The sequence below is a fragment of the Canis aureus genome, chromosome 33 (assembly GCF_053574225.1).
Source record: "Canis aureus isolate CA01 chromosome 33, VMU_Caureus_v.1.0, whole genome shotgun sequence".
In the NCBI taxonomy this organism is placed as follows: Eukaryota; Metazoa; Chordata; class Mammalia; order Carnivora; family Canidae; genus Canis; species Canis aureus.
This window is the reverse complement of record NC_135643.1, coordinates 18,298,274-18,317,117: the sequence shown is the minus strand read 5'-3', so window position 1 is coordinate 18,317,117 and position 18,844 is coordinate 18,298,274. Positions and strand designations below refer to the sequence as shown.

Sequence of the window (18,844 nt, the reverse complement as noted above, 5' to 3'; positions counted from 1 at the left end):
CCACTGGCGATCTAAATGATGAGTCATTTCCCTATGTGGCCATGAGTCTTAGGAAAGAGGCATAGCTCCTTAACTTTTAGGAGGCCGGGGACTTATATACCTCAAAATTCCTTTTCCCCCAAATGCATGTGTCTGTAGAATAGAGCATAAAAAGGCTGAAATACCAGTTTAATCACCTCTTTCACAGTGAGTGGAAAAGCTTCAGTTAACTTTGCTGAAAATGTTTGTGGGTCACAAAATACCAAAAAAACAGGGACTTCCAGGTGTCTATGGAGTTCTGGAAAGGTTTCATTTCGTTCGTTTTGTTTCAATTATCAACTTCTGTCACCTTTTGCAGTTGGATCGAAGCATGCTCTCTGCCACCAAGGCAACATGCAACATTTACAAGAATTTTCCTCTCGCCTTAACCAGAAACAGACCTCCAGCTGACTGCACACTGTGTTGGTCAAATGCTTAATTACCTTCTGGGGTAGTGTGACCTTTCTGATCACTGAACCAGGCCTTTATCTTACCCAGTGCACCGTATGGACATATTTGACTCCATAACGAGGAGCTCAAATGTAAATCTCTAACCAGGGACCGTGAGACACTCACGGTTCTCCGAGGTAATACTGAATCTGTATCAAAAGCCTGGAGTTATCGGCATTGACCTCTGCTTCCCAGATCTGAGCCTTCTGAAAGCACACCTTTCAAATCCAACATGTTTGCTTCTGATATTTGTTTTGCTTACTTAGGTATACCATTCCCACCCACCCCTTCCTTGATTTAGGGTAAAGCAAGAAGAGTGCTATGGAAAGTAATTTTATGACTTGAAATGACTTAGGAAAATATTCTGGTTCAATAAATATACAGATTCAGAACATGCCAGATATTTCTAACAGAGTATTTATGTTTGTTTTTAGAGAACTATCAGTGAATTCAAAGCAGCCTTCCAAACTTTTTCACCTGAAGTTAGTAATGAACTTTTTTTTCCCCTGTGGGTTGTGATGATTTCAGTTCTAGTTTCTTTTTTATGCCTTCTAATAAATGATCTGTTATGCTGCCCAATTTAAGATAGATTAGTGGGTGAATAGATGCAGAGTGAGAAAGGAAAAGAAATCAGAGATAATTTTCCACTGAAAGGCCACAGTTGTTTTATATAGCGTTTGAAATAGATTTGAAATTAACCTATAAAAAGAGGCAATAAATGTCTGAAAAAATTACAGTGATATGGATGTGTACTGTGGGAAATTTCTCTAAGCAGTTGGTCCAATGTTTCCTTGTCCTCCCCAGCTGCTCCCGACTCAGATGATGTTGCTCTGTATGTTGGAATTGTGATAGCTGTGATAGTTTGCCTGGCCATTTCTGTAGTTGTGGCCCTGTTTGTGTATCGCAAGAATCATCGCGACTTTGAGTCTGATATTATTGATTCTTCGGCACTCAATGGAGGCTTTCAGCCTGTGAACATCAAGGCAGCAAGACAAGGTCAGTTCACATTGCTCTTCACACCTGTGATTTATGCATGTCAGCAACATCCCTGTGTGGTGTCAAAATCAGTGACATTCAGGTCATGTAGCTCAGCTGGAACATAAGCTCCATGAAGACACAGATTCGGGTCTATTTTATTCATTATTCTGTTTATTTCATTCATATAACAAACTAGAAGTGGCAAGGTGCACAAATCTTTTTTTTTTTTTTCTTAACTGGTTTCTGTGTCATACTTTTAAATTTTCACTTTAGAAGTGTACACAGATTGGTCAAATGAATTTTTCTTCTTTTTTTTCTTTTTGCCTTTTGACAAGACAGTTTGCATTAATATGAATATAGTGGTATATAGATCGATGACTCAAATCCAGTATAGACAAGGGAAACTATTCCCTAAGTCACTGAGTGGGAATGACTATCTTTGAATCCAGTTTCTTGAAATAGCTAAATACCTTAGGGACAATGAGTAGACTACAAAGCAAAATATAGAATGGACTTGTCTTTTTGGTAGCCAGTAATACAATGGGTCACAGAAATCTAATTGCCCTGTTTTCAACAGGATCTTAAAGTCTATACATTTCTAATATTCACTGAGTTCATTTGTTTTTGGCTCCAAAAGCATCAGGGGGAGCCTGACTAATCGATTGCCCAAATGGAGAATGCAAATGGCCTTCCTTTCTCTTTCTCACTTAGATCTCCTGGTGGTACCGCCAGACCTCACATCGGCTGCAGCCATGTACAGAGGACCGGTGTATGCTTTGCATGATGTCTCAGACAAAATCCCAATGACTAACTCTCCGATTCTGGATCCACTGCCCAACCTGAAAATCAAAGTATATAACACCTCGGGTGCAGTCACCCCCCAGGATGACCTCTCTGAATTTGCATCAAAGCTGTCTCCTCAGATGACCCAATCCTTGTTAGAAAACGAGGCCCTGCATGTGAAGAATCAGAGTCTCGCAAGGCAGACTGACCCATCCTGTACCGCATTTGGCACATTCAACTCTCTCGGGGGTCACCTTATTGTTCCTAATTCAGGTAATTCCTAGAGGCTTAAATCTCTGGATCATGAAAACGTATTTTGGTACACAAATCTTTTTTATTTGTTGGTTTTCATTAGGCCTGAAAAGTTAGTTGTAGCCTAATCTAACCCAAATCCATTTTTGATGTAAATCAGCATTACTTCAGACAAAATCAGCGAAACCATTCATCTTTCTCCAACTGACTCTGAAAGCGCTTCCTCTAGAAATATTATACTCACAACTTTCTGCCAAGGTGTAATTTAGAACTGTCATTGACCTTCTTTTTAATAGAGCTTCAGAAGGCAACAGCCAGCCAGAAGTGCTCACTGTTGTCATCAGACTTTAAAAGGACAAATTAATTAGAAAACATATTAGTTGGTTCACTTCCAATTTACTGTAGGAAGCAATACTTCAGAATGCTAATTTTTAGATCAGAGGACACTATGGTAGACATCAAATCTTCATTTATTAACTTAACTCTTTATGACACAGTCTTCAACCTCAAGGTATTTGTAAGGTACTGAGTCCCACTTCTGATACATCTGTCTGGAATCCCAGCCATATTATGTCTAGTATATATTTGTAATATAATTGAATTTTCAGCTTGTCATTTAGTTATCTGCTTCGAAAAGGTAAGTCTCATAAAGGTCTTACGTGGTGAGTTTAAGTTAGTAACTGATAATGTTTGATTAAAGTTTGATATTCACTAATCACTAATGAGTTTGCCCCTATTGGTTGTAAGAGGGTTAATGGATTCCTCTGTGAATCTACCTTAGCTCTTTTGGACAAGACTGAGTATTTTGCAAATACAGCAATAAGAAACAATTCGATTGACCTAAAGTCCTCATGTAGCATAAGAAAATGAGATAATGTATAAATAGCCATACAGCCGCGTAATATACAGAACCAATGGGTCTGCAGATCTGAATATGAACTTGTCTTTGATTCTTTCTCTTATTCAGACCCCCATTTCAATGCCTTGCCAGTTTGTCACACCATCCCTTTAAAAGTATATTTAATGAATTAAAATCCTTCATGGAGTATCATTTTTCTTTTTATCTCTACATTTTACATAGCTGAAATCATACATTATATATGCTTTTTTTTCACCTTTTTCTCTTTAATTCTCATGCTATTGTATGCTCTTTAAAACCATGACTTAAAATCTATTTTTAAAGTCTATCAAATGAATAGATCAAAATATACTCTATGGGGCATTTACTGCTTAAACACGATATTATCCTCAAGACAGGGCTTTTTTTTTTTTTTTTTTCATGAGATTCACTGGATTTTACCTCTGCCTCCCATTTCTACACCTGTCACTTTTTCACATATGAATTATTATAAAGCTTTCTGAAGTGGAAAGGAGGGAGGTAGCATGTATTAAACAGTTTCTATGTACGAGGCATAGTGATTTACACACAGTGTTTTATAAGAAGTTACCTAATCTGTGTCAGGCCTTACTCTTACTTGACATTCATAATTTTATTTCATTCCTATAACAAAAAGGTACATTTTATTGTTCCCATTAGAAAACATAAAACTACCAAGAGTTGGTAGGCTCATGTGTGGCCTTCCTGCTTCACTCTGTGCCTCAGCAAACCATTCTGTACCCGAGGGTGACATTCCGCTTCCCACGGCACCACGGCTCTTATGTTACTTTTCTTCTCAAGGCCATGATTCACTATTTGCAACCAGCTACACAAAGGCCTTTGAGTAACTATTCCTCCTTAACTCTCCATTCTTTATTCTTGAGACTTTCCAACACAGTCGGGCAAGTTTCCTTATTGCCCTGTGCTCATTTGTCATATTCCATTTCCTTGCTAATTAAGTTATAAGCTACTCAAAGACAGGAACATTATCTTACTTCTTGGCATTCACAGTTCTGCCAAACACTGTACTCACAGTGGAGCTCCATAAATTTTTATCGAGCTGAAGATAAACCACATTTATTGGGATAAAATCATGGAGGCAAGTGTCTTCAAGTTGCCACCCACTTTGCATTATTCTTGGAGACAATGCTGCTGTGTTGCAAGTCACTTCTTAGAGGGGGTCCACAGACCACCACCACTGGTGTCCGCTGGCGACCACTAGCAGTACAAATTTTGTGGGCCCCTGAGTCAGAAACTCCCATGATCTGTGTTTTAGCAAACCCTGCAGGGGATTCTGATACAAGCTCCAATTGGGAAGCCCTGTTCTAGGCCCAGATAATTTAGGACAAAGCTTGATCCCCTAGTCCTACAACATGGTATCAGTTAGCAGCTATGTAAAAACCTGCTTGTTCTGCTATGACTAAAAGCTAGCAGTTGTCTGTTCATTTTCTAGAGTTATGTACGATGAAAGAAGCTCTTCACCAATTATTACTCTGTTACGGAAAAACACTGATGCTAACCAGATATTCAGAAAATAAAAAAAATAAATGGTTTTTTGATATCGTGGAGGTTAGCATTTTCTCTGACTTTGAATTTTGTGGGGATTTTTTTTTCTTAAATTAGAAATGATGCATCATTACAGCTGTTTGAAATTTTAAGAGCAGTTATTGGTTTTTCCCTCATTTTACAAGGAAAACAACAGTGGAACCATCTGTCTGTTCCTTAAATAAAACGAGAGTTTAAAAAATTACATCATTCCTTTGAGTAATTCCATAACAGTTCAGAGAAAGCTGTGGTAAAAAATAAGGCCGATAAGGAAGGAGAGCAGGGCCGCTCTGAATATTTACATGTCTTTAGAGAAAAAGCAGGCTTGTGGCTACATGGCCACAAAATCTCCTCATTCCCTTTCACGTGCTTCAAAGGCATTCTGTGAAGTTTTCTTTTGATTCATAGGTCTTATGTGACTGCTTTTCTCTTTTGCTATTCAGGAGTAAGCTTGCTGATTCCCGCTGGGGCCATTCCCCAAGGGAGAGTCTACGAAATGTATGTGACTGTACACAGGAAAGAAAATATGAGGTAAATATGCTTTTTCTGGTGCGCTTGACTTTATCAATGTCTGACCTGGAGGAGAATTGTGCAATAGAAAGAATAAACCCAACATATTTTTGTCTTGAGTGCCCTGCTTCCAGCATACCTTTTTTTCCCCTCCTAGACCTATAAAAGGTCAGCTTCTCTTTATCTTTGAAGCTTCAGACACTTTGGCAGATCTTGAGTATGGGCCAAGGGCCAGAGATCTTTTCTCAAGTGGACATGTGGCCATTACAGCTGGAAAACTGGCCAGGGTTGTGATCCATAGATCTAGAGAAATACGTGCATATAGACACCGAGATGTCAGCTTCATGTGGCCTGGCTCAGGAATCCAGCCCGTTCCTATTATAGGGTCAAAGGTCACAGAGATTAGCCAACTCCTTAACCTCTGACCTGCCTTCCCCATGTCAGCCTAGCACTTGATTCTCACAGCTTCTTCTTTTGGTGACTCCCCTTAGCGTGTTATCAACTTCCCATCTTACATTTAGCCCTTATAAATTCCATATCAAACCTCTCTATGTGGATCTAGGATTGATTAAAACTAGATTGAATCTTGCGGCTTTGTTTTAAGTGTGTCATAATCATAAAGATGAAGTGATTTTAAGTAAGAATAACAAGAGGAGTTTAGAAGTCCTAAATTTCGTTTTTCAGTCTGGCCTCTACCATGTCTAACAACGGTCTCTCTTGGTTAGTTCCCACATAAACGTGTGTATTAAATAGTGCTTTAAAGGCCTGACTGATTAATGCTTCTGAAGTACACTGAGATCTTAAAATAAAAGACATTGTTGAAATGAAGATCCTTACGTGTAATTATCATTGTTTTTCCCAAGGGGAAAGGCATCGGCTCTTCAGCCCTGAGCTCCAAATACAAAGCGTGAGTGACAAATGTCGAACTAGGTTATCATTATAATGCATTATACTTTCTGTCTTCCCTCTCTCATCCTCAGAAAAACATCCATTTTTAGTCTTGTTCTTCAAAAGGCGAAAAGCTCTTTTATCATGCTCTCAGGTGGAGATATTGGCATTTATTATCTGGAGGACCTAGAACTTTTTTTCCCCCCTCAGGTGGTGTACTTCCACCTACACAGACTTAGCCTGGCTAAGAAAACCAGAGTTCCTTGAGCATTATCCATGCCTTGAATTTGAGCAACAGAAAATTACTAAAAGACTCATGTTTACTCACATCAAATATTCATTTTTTCCATTCTCAGTGCAAAGTAACATTCACAGGCCCTCAGCGTGCCCTTCTTTGCAGCAGGAGAAATAAGATCAGCAAACTCAAAGATCCCTGTATATGCTATCTTCTTCTTCTTCTTATCCAAAGGCAAGCTTAGCCAAGTATGTCCCTCTCTCAAGGCCTTGGCCAACATGGACCTTTTGCTTAATCAGAAATGAGTATTGGCTTGCGCTTTATGCTGAGAAGTGAGGAGGTGTTGTGTCTCTTAATGTCCAGCCGATCACCACCATCACACCTTAAGGGGCAGCTTCAGGGGCCTGCTGGGGCTGCAAAGTGTGATGCTCTTCCTTCCCATGGCATAGCCAGTACCCTGGCCAGAATAACTGTGCATTTTAGAGGAAAGAAAGAGGAAACAAAAAATTGATAAAGCTGGACACTCTCGCTTTGAGTTTCCTCTGCCTTTGACTCTAAAGAAAAGGAAATTCTAAACCACTTCTCATCATCCCCCACCACGCCCCCACCTGAAGTTAGGTTCAAGGGGAATTACTCTGTTGAACTCTGGGCATCAGAGAAGTTCCGTTTATAAAACTGAAGCTAGGGAAACCCCAAGATCTCAAAAGAAAATATGCACAAGAGGCCACGAAACAAGGACCAAACACAAGAAGATATCTGTGTCAAATAATGAGAAATTCCTCTCCTCGCTTATTTTCTGCTGTGAGCTAGATGTGTTTTTCTTATAAAAACACAATGACAGGATCGTGTTTTAGGATGTATTAATAATAGAAGGCATAGTACCATTTATTCACCCTTTTAATTTTATATATTCTTCACTACAACTCCGTGAGTCATGATGAGTCCCAATTTAAAGATCCAAAAACTAGTGCTGGGGCGGGGAGAACAAGTCACATAGCTGACTCTTCACAGTTAACAACAACTGAGGGGAGGCCAAATTCACAGCCAGGTGGTCTTGCCGTGAAGCTCCTCTGCTGCTCCCTCATGAGCCATTCCTCCTTGGTAGATAGCGCCAAGGCACACTGAGCCTCTGCTTTTTTTTTTAGCCTCTGCTTCTTACTCTAGTGCATTCTTGAACACAGTTTCTTTCTGCTGCTCACTGAGGACTCTTTCTATCCTCACATGATCCGAGATAGAACTTCCAAAGAAGACATGGCGAAGACATCAGAAGATACAAATGTTACTTCATGTCATTTAGAGGACAGTTTTGATCCTTCTACTCCATTTTCTTTCTCTCCGATTCCCTTTATTGCATCCCAAACTGGGTGTTTTTCCAGCTGGATGGCATCCAGCTGGTCATCTGCTGATGTGAACTGTCTAAAGGGAGGAGTGAACTTAATTATATGTGGCAGAGTAGATGTGACAAGGGGGCCTTATCGTTACTGAACGTGCTCTGAGAAAGCCCTGGATGGCAGATGAGCAGCCTAAATGAGCTGCAGAGATGGGACAAGCTGTCTCTGACAAGGGAGCAAAGCTGCAAGGCCTTGCTCATGATTTCTACCTCTCCTGCTTTACAGATCTCAGGAGAGGCCGCAAAGCCTCTGTTGTCCCTATGGATACAATTTCCCTGATTAATGGCACTAATGTGGACCTTTTTGCCTTGTTTTCAGTAGCAGTTTAAAAAAATGAGTCTGACTCAGACTGAAATTTTGCTCTTTGTCATTTCTTATTGAAGAAGAATCTGAATGTTAATGTTAATTTTCCCTTTCTTTGTATTCTGTCCCTGCTTAGCAGTTTTCTCAAAAGGCCAGAAAAATCAACTTAGACATTCCAAATATAAAGGTAAATAGAACTCTTTTGGTAAACCGTGGGGAGCCATGAAATGTCTGTGAGGGGCCGAGTAATACAAAAATAGCAGTGCATTTTAAAGATTGAACTGGTGAAGAAGGTAGGCTGGATGAGTTGGTGGAGGGAACAAGAAGACTCCTCAGAGGTTGGCTGCTTGGTTGGGCTGCAGCAATAAACTAGATGTGAGAAGAGAGGGGAGGAAACCAGGCCTGAGTCCAGAGGATGAAAAGTGAAATATATTTCAGGAGAAAAAAAAAAAAAAAGATTTCACCACCAGTTAGAAGTGTTGCAGAAGAGTAACAAAACACAATGTGTACATGTAGGAACCAAGCATTGGGCACTGGGAAAATTGTGAATGCAGCTGGTTCAAGGGGGAAGGACAAATTGTAATCTAGATGTGGGCGGTGTGTGTGGGTAAGGATATGGGATCCATGATGGCCATGCAGTTGGAGAGTCACCAGTGAGCGGATCCTGTGAGGGGAAAAAAATGCAGAGGCAGAAAGAAGAGAACAAGAAAAAGAGCTTTGGGAAATATTCCTATTTAAGGTTTGGGTGTGATGAACCAAGCTGAATAGAACACATAAAGATGAGGCAGATAAATAGAGTTTGCATCTGGCATGGTGCTTAATACTGAGCAGCTCCTCAATGAATTATTTTTGAATGAAAGAATGAATGATTGTAACTATAATAGAGAAAAAAAATCAAAGGTAAAGAGAGTTTCAAGATGGTGAAGTGGTTGACATGGGTCTTATTAAAATTAATATGTAAACAAAGAGAATAACACAAAAAAAAATCATTGGATTTGTCAACTGAAGGACATTGGTGGCCTCTAGGGTTTTTTTCAGAGGATACAATCCCAGTTAAGAAGGGTTCAAGGTGTGAGTTAGTGGTGAGGCAATGGAAACTATTGTATAAAGGTACTGAATATAAATAATAAAACAGTATGTTAGGATAGTGGACCAAAATTCTCTTATGTAAATAATCATATAGCAGAAAGTTTTAATTTATCTTAACACATTTTTGGAACTGGGTAAAATAGTAGTTGACATTATTATTTCCCAGTGAAACTCACTGATATTCCCCTTTTGAGTCTTCAAGTCATTATTTCAACCTACAGCTGTAAAACAGCTACAGATAGGGGGAAGAGAGTGGAGTCCAGGTATATTTATATCTTATTCTCTCACTGTTGTCCACAGTGTTCATACACTGCAATCCTACTTATAAAGAAATGATTCAAGGTGATTTATGAAAACATAGTCTCTATAATGGGAGTTAAAAATTATAAATAAGTGGATGAAAAAAATAAGAAAAAATAAATTTTGAAAAGATAACCAAGTTAGGTGGGCAATTAAAGTGTAAAACATTTGGTATAATTCCCAGTATATTCCTTGGTAATAGGTATGAATTTGCTATTCCAAAGCTTTTAAGAAGCGTGGTTAAGTTACAAAATCCATGTGTCTATGAGGAAAAATATGCCCAAAAGAAGTTCAATTATTTCTCCTTTCGTTCTACATAAAGAAACATTTCTTGTTAATACAGTGAACAACATCCTTAAAATAAACACAGCAATGAGTTTTCATAGGGCTCCTTCTGTTAGTGTCCCTCAATGTAAGTAGATGATATAAATTCAGTAAAATAATTCCACAACGATTCAGCAATTCAGTCAAGGACAATACTTAACTGTTCTGGCCTAATCCAGGGATAGATTCCAGCTTGTCTAGGGCAATGGTGGCACGCCCTTCAGAGTGACTTGCTTCCATAAATATTTTTTTTTGCTCAATTGAGCTTTTGATAGCAAGTGAGTTAGATATTCCCTGTCAGATACCTAGAGTGCAAATATTTCAAGTTGCCAGTTATATGTGAAACCGTGTGCTTCAAAAGGCAGCTGAGCCTCGGGTGGGATTGTCATCCTGAGGGACCTGACAAAAGACATGTATGTTAATAGAAGGCATCTTGTCTCCACACAGAGGTGGCTGGAGACATATGCTCTTCAAGAAGTAATTTTAAGCTTGCTCTAGCAAATAGACCCCCCCAAAGTCTCAAGGTCCTAAACCCAGATAAGCAAACCAAAATACACGGCTGTGTCAGAGAAACCAAATCATTTGTGCTTGAAATCTAGCTTTGCCTGTTACTAGTTTTGAGGCTGTAGGCAAGTGTGTTAATATCTCTAGATTTCAGTTTCCTCTCCTGGAAAAAGAAGTAATATAAAGACTTACCCTAACTCCCTTACAGGTGTGCCGTGAGCAGCAAATGCAATTGCTTTTGTGAAAGTTTTGTAAATTAGGCACTTCTGTGTAGAAGTTATCCTCACTGACAACAGCAGGCAAAGGATGAGAAAATCTCTCTGACAGGAAACTCAAACTCCTCTCTGAGGGACTTTGTCCCGGAGGCTTCAGAATCCATCCAGCATTTACCATATTATCCTCACTGGACTTTGAAAAGCCGTGAAAACTTTATTGTTCATTACCAACCTTCTACTTAATTGCTGCTTCTGCAGCTAATTTTTGCTTTGTGTTCATTTCCATGTCATCTGCAGTTAATATTTAGAGAATGTTTGCTGAAATATCTCAGGTAACACGTGAGTCCTACAGGAGTGGAGCCCTCTGCAAAAACATGAGTCAGATTTATTTATACGTATTTTCTGCTAGTTTTGTCCTGTATATTTTCATGTCCCTTGTTCATGTAAAGAAAGGAGATGTGGAACTAAATGCTCTGACCTTTGGTTTTACATGGTTAAATCTTGATCTTCCCTAAGTCATGCCTTCCAGATATGCTTAGACATGTTTCTGATTTCAACACTCCTTCTTTCATCTTGCAAACAAAAAGATTCTTATCATTATTTCTCCTTTGTTTTTCATTCCCCATTACGAATTCCACTTCACCACTTCCCCTATTCATTACATTCTTGCACCTCACTGGGTTAATAAATTCTTTTGACACCTACTGCCCCTTCCTTCTCTCACTATCCCTCCTCCAAAAATGGTGCCCATCAATATTGCATGCCAGGGGTGTGCTTGGAGAGTACAGGTCTGACAGCTCCCCAACCCAGCAGGGAGGCTTCTCCTTTCTGTTCCAACTCAGTGGTGAGAAGAACCCCTCCTCTTTCTGCCTCAAGCGCCGGCTGTTAACAGCAGAATGAGAGACAGATGTTTCCAATCTCCAACTATATTGCAAGGACCACTTGAAATGGATTCCACTTAAATCTCCTTCCTTAAAAGTTTAATGCTCACTTATCAAAGTACACTTGTAACTAAAAGGTAAGAGTAGTGCTCACGAAAATGTAGCCACTGCTTTTTGCTCCCCCTGCCCCATGGTAGGAAAAGTAGAAATAGCAAGAAGAAGGCTACTGCTTAGAACAGATAGTATAATATTGACTACACCACAATGAAACCAAAACTTAATCATGTACTAAGAGAATGAATTTCAGAGTGGAGGGAAGGAAGAAAAACTGGATTAAGAGGAAATGAAAACGAAGGGATAAAGGGGATGGTAAAGACTTCTCAAGCTGCCAACAACCTTATTATTTCCCAAAGTACCTTTCCAAGTACTTTGATAACTTTGGATTTAATAAAACTTTGTTGTTACTCATTGAGGATGGAAAACAGTCAAGACTAAAAGGAGATAAAAACTTTTATTTTCCGAATAGGAAGAAAGAAAAGCCCTAGGTTGGTAAGATCTTGGTGAAATTTTCGAAGGAGAGGAAGCAGTGATAACCAAGTTTTATTAAGGAGAAAATATGTCAAAATTTAATTGAATTCTTAGAATGAAGGATAGTAATTGTCAAGAGCTAAGGACTAAGATGTGACCTTACTGTGGTTGCCACAGTTTTGTGGATGCTGATAGATGACACAAGAGACGGAACAGTTTTTTACTCACAGCAATAGCACTATCAAGAGTTTTCTCGTTTTAGTGTCAATTCCTAAAACCCCAGTTTCAAAGGGCGATGCAGAAGGGGTCAGATGACATCTACACACTCAGTGGTTGCATTCCAGGAAGGACCTCTGAGCTTAGAGAACCTGTATTTTTATAATGGGAAGTAGACATGTTTACAATTTGCTCCAAAGATAAGCAGTATCTTTATCTTCCAAGGTGATTGCTCTACAAGTGTCTTGAAAAGACAAGCAGAAACATGAAAGATCCATGGAGAATTGTCTTCCAACACTGTGTGTGTGTGTGTATATCACATGTATATCACAAATATTTATGATATATATATATATATATATATACACACACACACATATATATAAAAACAGCTGCCATCTTCACTGAGTGTTAAATTAGGGTAAGCCATAGCTATAAGCTAACTTCTAAATTATTTAGTATTTAATGTATTAACCATAGATTAAAAAAATCCTAGAGGAAAATCCTTTTCAAGTGGCCATCACAATTATAAAGGAATTTGATATGTCTATTGTAATACCTGTGTGAATGAAATGGAAAGATATGAACTGGACAATGTAACAATGTATATTTTATATTTTATATTTGGCTAAACCAATAAATTCTAATTTGATGTGAGGCTAGAGAGAGGTTTCAAGTAGTATCTTTGAAAAGGTCTTTGCTCTATTCTTATACTATAGTGTTATCTATGATTGGAACCAGAATATAAATGGCAGGCATATCAGATTTATGGAGGATAAAAGACCGGAAGAGTTGGCCAATATTTGGAGGAAAGACATCAATAAGAAATAGATGACCTGAAATTTTCTCTGAAACTGTTAAGGTGAAATTAAATAGCTAAATATAAATTTCTGGACATAGGTTCAAAAGCCATCACTGCAACCACAAAACTATAGAGATTTAGCTTAAGAGCCTTTCATGTTAGGAATACACAGAGTGGTTAGCCTTAACAAATTACTTAGCCTTCTTGGGGCTTCAGTGCCTCATTTTATAAAGGAGACGCTTAACCGTATCATCTCCATCTTCCTGTGTAACTCAAGTGTGCAATAATATTTATAAATACTTGACTGAAAATAATCTAAGGCAACAATTTTGTAAAGCATTGATTCATCGACATATTCCAAGGAAGGAAAATAGTAGTCCTGCTATGCTGCCTATTTGACTATAATATTCATCTCCAGATGCCTCACTTCAGTGAAAACATTGGAACACTAACAGACATATGTATGAGAGCGAAGATACAAATATAGGGAGAGACCTGGAAACCATGCTTTTCTAGTTGAAGTTCAAAAACTGAGGATATTTAGTCTGAAATAAGACTTTAGAGGCATCATAACAATCACTAAACATTTGAAAGACTCTCATGGCAAAGTGGGGAGAAAGCAGGCCAAAGATACGTGGAGAGAAGTGACAGGAAGACAGATTGTGTTTACCCTAAGAACGTTTTGTAAATTCAAATTGATACTAGATGAGGGGACCCTCAGTAGTAGTGGAGTACAATTTGGATGTGTCTAAAGCACTATTCATATGTAGCATATTGTAGAGAGGTCTCTACTTTGGAGGGATGGTGGTGTTTGTTGAACCCCAAAGCCCTGCCTCCTTTGAAACTCTGAGTTCTTGATTTCTTAGCCACAATGTTCTGACAGAGTAGTTTTGAGTATTGTTGTTGAGAAGGCATTGGCTTTAGTCCCAGGACTGGCACTTGTTGTACAATTTTGGGCAATCCACTCAATACTTTGGGACTATTGCTTACATATCAACTGATACCTTGGGTTAATTTTTCCTTTTGTTCGTTGATTACAGTCTTATTAGAGAAGGTCTTAAGACAATTTAAAAAATTATGGAAATAAAGAATTTAGATTTTTGAGATTCTTTCCACCCAGATCCTGCATATGAAGCATACAAGTAGGGAGATTCCATTTTGAATTCTAGAACTATAGAACATAGTTCTATAGTCTGTCTGGTCATACTTGAAAGAATGAATCTCCTCCACTAGCCTGAATTATTCCTGAAAGTCATTTGGAAGAAGTTTAGCTCTAGGGTGTCTTTACTCTGAAGTGATTTTTTTGAAGTATTTCTCAAGTCAGGTCCTAAAAAAAATAAAAATAAAAAATATTTGAAACTCTGTGAGAACAAGGCCAAGTATTATCAGAAAATATGGTATGTAACCTCATAAGGACTCTGTTCCTTCTTGTTCCATCCTAAAAGTATTGGTTCGTGAATTCAGAGGAAATTACCAAACGTAGACCTGTATCTGGGAGAAGGGGATCAAAGAGGTACTGGTGATTCACTGTTATAAATCTCTCCAGTCTTGAAAATTAAATAAAGTCTTGGTATAAAGGACATGTCTTCCCATTTAATTCTGCCTCTCCACTCCCCAACCCCAAATAACAAAAACAAAACAAAACAAAACAAACAAACAAAAAAACCACACACACACACACAAAAAAACTCCCAGGAAGAAACAATTTGTACAACTTCAGATCTAAAATCACAATGAGAACATAGTAAATGGATGCTATGGAAATGTCACTGATGCCAATCTCTGCTCTTCTCCTAGGCCACCCATGGAAGACACTCAGACACTCTTGACTCCTGTGGTGAGTTGTGGACCTCCAGGAGCCCTGCTGACTCGCCCGGTCATCCTCACTATGCATCACTGCGCAGATCCCAATACCGAAGACTGGAAGATACAGCTCAAGAACCAAGCAGCACAGGGACAGTGGGAGGTGAGCTTCCCTTGGGATAAAGACAGAACATAAGAGCAATTCATGCAGATAAACTGGAATAATTATGGGAAGGCTTTTATTTTGAAAGCAGAACATGCATGGAATTTTAGCTTGCACTCAAAAGGAGAAAGAGAGAAGGAGAGAGTGATGAGAAGAGAGGAGGGAGGGAGAGAGACTAGTTTCTGAGTGATTTATCTACTGATGGGTAGGCACAGTGAGAATGATGGTCAAGCATTAGCCAACTCCTAGGGAAAGAACATTTGAGAGTCTTACACAAGCCCCATTTGGAACATACATACTGTGTCTTAGGATGGGAAACTTCTATCTATTTTTTTTTTTTAATTTGCAGGGAGAGAAACATTGCACCTGGGTTAGAAAATGGTAGGCATTGTAGACACGTATAGTTCTTCTGAACTGTACTTGGGAAAACAGAAAGGGTGCATCTCCTAAGCTCCACTAGAATGAAGAACACCTTTGATGTCTTAGCTCTCTGTGGCTGTTGCCATCATAACTTAAGGATAGTGCCTCAAACAGATCTCATTCTCTACATCAGAACTCTGCAGTTAGCACTGGAAGTTATGTAGAAATGAATTTGTTTGTTAGATTTACCATGTAAGTTTTACCTAGTAACTAAAAGAACAGCTTGTGTATTTTCATTGTCATCCCTTGAAAAGACAGTTATCTATTGTGTAAGTAGGAAAAAGCCAAATTAAACATTACATTTTAGAATATTCTCAAAAAGCATATTTCAGGAATATGTCTATCAAAAATGTCTAAATTATAGACACATATAATTTATATATAAATTATATAGACTAAAATAGTTTTGAAAGCTACTTCTGTATTTTTGTGTAATCATTATAAAGTATCTAATCCATATATTATCAACTTTGTAATTACTTATAGTTATTTTTCTTTTAGGAAAGAAATTTTGAGGAAAAAATATACAAGAAGATTCAATTATTTAATATTACAAGAAAGAGGAGTATGAGAGTTAGAAGGGTATCCCTGGGTTTACTGTAATTTCCTTCCTAAGGACAGGAAGGATGGCCACATGTGGGGATCACTCCTTGCCAGAGCACCAAAAGTCCAGGACTGAAGTCTAGGTGTATACTTTATGTTGAGTTATGACCAGACTTAACTAGTTATGACTTCCAGTCCATTTAAGCTTGAGATGATTTATCTCAAAAAAGTCCCAAAATCTTAATCTCAGAGTGATTCTAAATTGTTTCCACAAAACTCTGCTTAATTCCCTAATGCCCTATTTCTGGACTTCAGTAATAATAACACTAACAAACAACAATAAAATGAAATAAAGAGATGAGAAAAGTAGAAGAGGGCAGTGCTTAAGAATATACTTACACCTGTGGCAGGGACATGGTGCATCTCTGTTCTCAACTATGTCTTACTGGAGGCTTTCTGTAACATGCTTCATGGGATTTTTGAGGCTTGTCATCACCCTGCTGGAGAAAAAGAGAAAAAAAAAAAGCACTTCTTTTCAGGTGCCTTTGGGGCTAAAATAAACCTGAAGGTATTGAGTTTCTTTCTCTCTTGATAGTACAGGCACAGTTGAAGAAATGATTTCGTGGATGGCGTTAAACCCCCCCTCATACTATCGCTCAGATGATGTCACAAGGCCTACCTAATTAACAACCACCCAAGTGGCACTTTCTTTCATATGTTTGTTCAGTCCCAGAGACTCAATTTATGATGACACATTCATTCTTTTTTTTTTTTTTTTTTTTTTTTTTTACAAATAGCCATTTGCTCACCATGAACCAGGCCCACTGAGCTATGGTGGGAATCAAAGCAGATGTAGTTCCTGCCTCTGTAGAGAGTATAAGCAGCCTAATGTGGAGGCAGAGTCAGGCCCACACATGTATTTTATTTCTACCACGTGGAGTTTGCTTTTAAATTTGGATTAATTAAAAGTTGGCAAATTTCACATAAAAAATTTGAACTTCCAGCTTCTCTTGAAAAATACAAGGACCAGCATTTCTGCATGGCTGCGATGGGCAGAGCACAGGGGAGACTGAGCTCTTTAAACAAGTTTGTGTTTCCACTTCACCCCAGTCTCCCCCATGCCCTATTGTCTTCTGCCCTACCTGCTTCACACATTCTTATTACCTGGATACCCGGAGAGGCATGTGGAATTTTGATCCTTGGTTTATGGGTCCTACAATTGGTCTTTCATATGACTTTCTTCTGTGGCCTGAGTCATTCAGATAATTCAAAACTTAGTTGAGTTAGTAACCATTTTAAAAATATTCATCACTCCCATTTATTTTTATTTCTTGCTAAGTATCTTCAAAAGTTGGAAGGTTAGGCTGTTTAACCAGAGAAGAGTATCTTAGAGGCATCGAGTTTGTCATATTGTACTTTCTGTAGAGTCCAGCAGCCCAGAATATTGAGAAAAAGCAATGTATTGCTTTGGAAAGTCATTGGCAGGTGAGTTTGGAGGAGCACAGTAGAATGGTATTGCATAAATCCTTAATTTCTCTAAGTCTTTTCAAACCCCTACATTTTTAAGGAAAAACTTACTACTCTCTAATGACATTGAAATAAAATAGTACTCTTAAATCCAATCAGAAACTTAGAGATTAAAACATTAAATTCGAATAAATGGGTAATAAGCTCAGGTACACTGAAATTAAGAGGATAATTCATGAATTTCTTGTGGAATTTTATGTCGATTCCAGTAATGTAGATTCCTAGATCAAAAAAGTGCTAGAGGACATCTAAAAACAAATATTAGCAGTATGAAGGCAAGGGGAAGTAAGGGAGAGAATGATTAAGAATGGAAATAGAGGTAAAATAAAGCCTGAGGAAGGGAAAAAAAGAAAGAAAGAAGAAAAAAAAGAAAGAAGAAAGAGAAAGAAACAAAAAGAAAGAAAGAAAGAAAGAAAGAAAGAAAGAAAGAAAGAAAGAAAGAAAGAGAAAAAAGGATGATCAACATTTAGCAGAAGAGGTCCTGCTCCATCTACCTGGCCCCCATCATGGCGGCCAACAAAATCCACAGTGACTCAACCACCGCCTCTTCCTTCTTGTCTTTCAGGATGTGGTAGTGGTTGGGGAGGAAAACTTCACCACCCCCTGCTACATTCAGCTGGACGCAGAGGCTTGCCACCTCCTCACAGAGAACCTCAGTACCTATGCCCTGGTTGGGCAGTCCACCACCAAAGCTGCTGCAAAGCGCCTGAAGCTGGCCATCTTCGGGCCACTTTGCTGCTCCTCTCTGGAGTACAGTGTTCGAGTCTACTGTCTGGATGACACCCAGGATGCCCTGAAGGTAAGCAGCTCCTGTCCACATCTCCTGCTTGACCTTTGCACACCGAAGCCAAGATTTGGCGTGGCGGTGCACACCCAGAGAAGATGTGTATGTTTGTGCACCCAAATGCATGACCCAGTGTCTGGCCCCAAAAGAGGCAGTTAAAAAAAAAAAATTAGACATTTCTCTGAGGCCATGCTGATAAATGAGTTGTTTCCGTTGTGCTGATTCCTCCCAAGGGCTACTTTTGTTTACCTTCCTTGATTTCCTTTAATGAAAAATTTAGAAGAAGTGGAAGAACTTGGCAACGAGATGTGGATGGTAAATAATCTGCTTCCATGTTTATCTCAGCTGTGTGCTTCCTATAAAAGGAATTGGCGTAATTGCTCACGCTGTATGTCCCTCTTGTGTGCCACTTCATTTATATGCTTTCCCATTCTTTTTACGAGGACTGTGAGGAAGAGGGTTAGCATTTGACAACAGGCTGCTGCTTTGCAGAATAAATGAGCTTAATTCCTGGT

General features: G+C 38.7%; 1 protein-coding gene across 3 annotated transcripts in view; it reads left to right on the top strand.

The window, feature by feature from the left end:
• Window positions 1–18,844, top strand: part of UNC5C (unc-5 netrin receptor C) — a 351,448-nt gene that overhangs the window by 301,706 nt on the left and 30,898 nt on the right. For all 3 annotated transcript variants that reach the window (XM_077882935.1, XM_077882934.1, XM_077882936.1), the window contains 5 exons: window positions 1,273–1,464; window positions 2,158–2,502; window positions 5,347–5,434; window positions 14,887–15,055; window positions 18,111–18,344. In XM_077882935.1, the coding sequence (XP_077739061.1) occupies window positions 1,273–1,464; window positions 2,158–2,502; window positions 5,347–5,434; window positions 14,887–15,055; window positions 18,111–18,344 (1,028 nt within the window). The remainder of the gene's footprint in view (window positions 1–1,272; window positions 1,465–2,157; window positions 2,503–5,346; window positions 5,435–14,886; window positions 15,056–18,110; window positions 18,345–18,844) is intronic.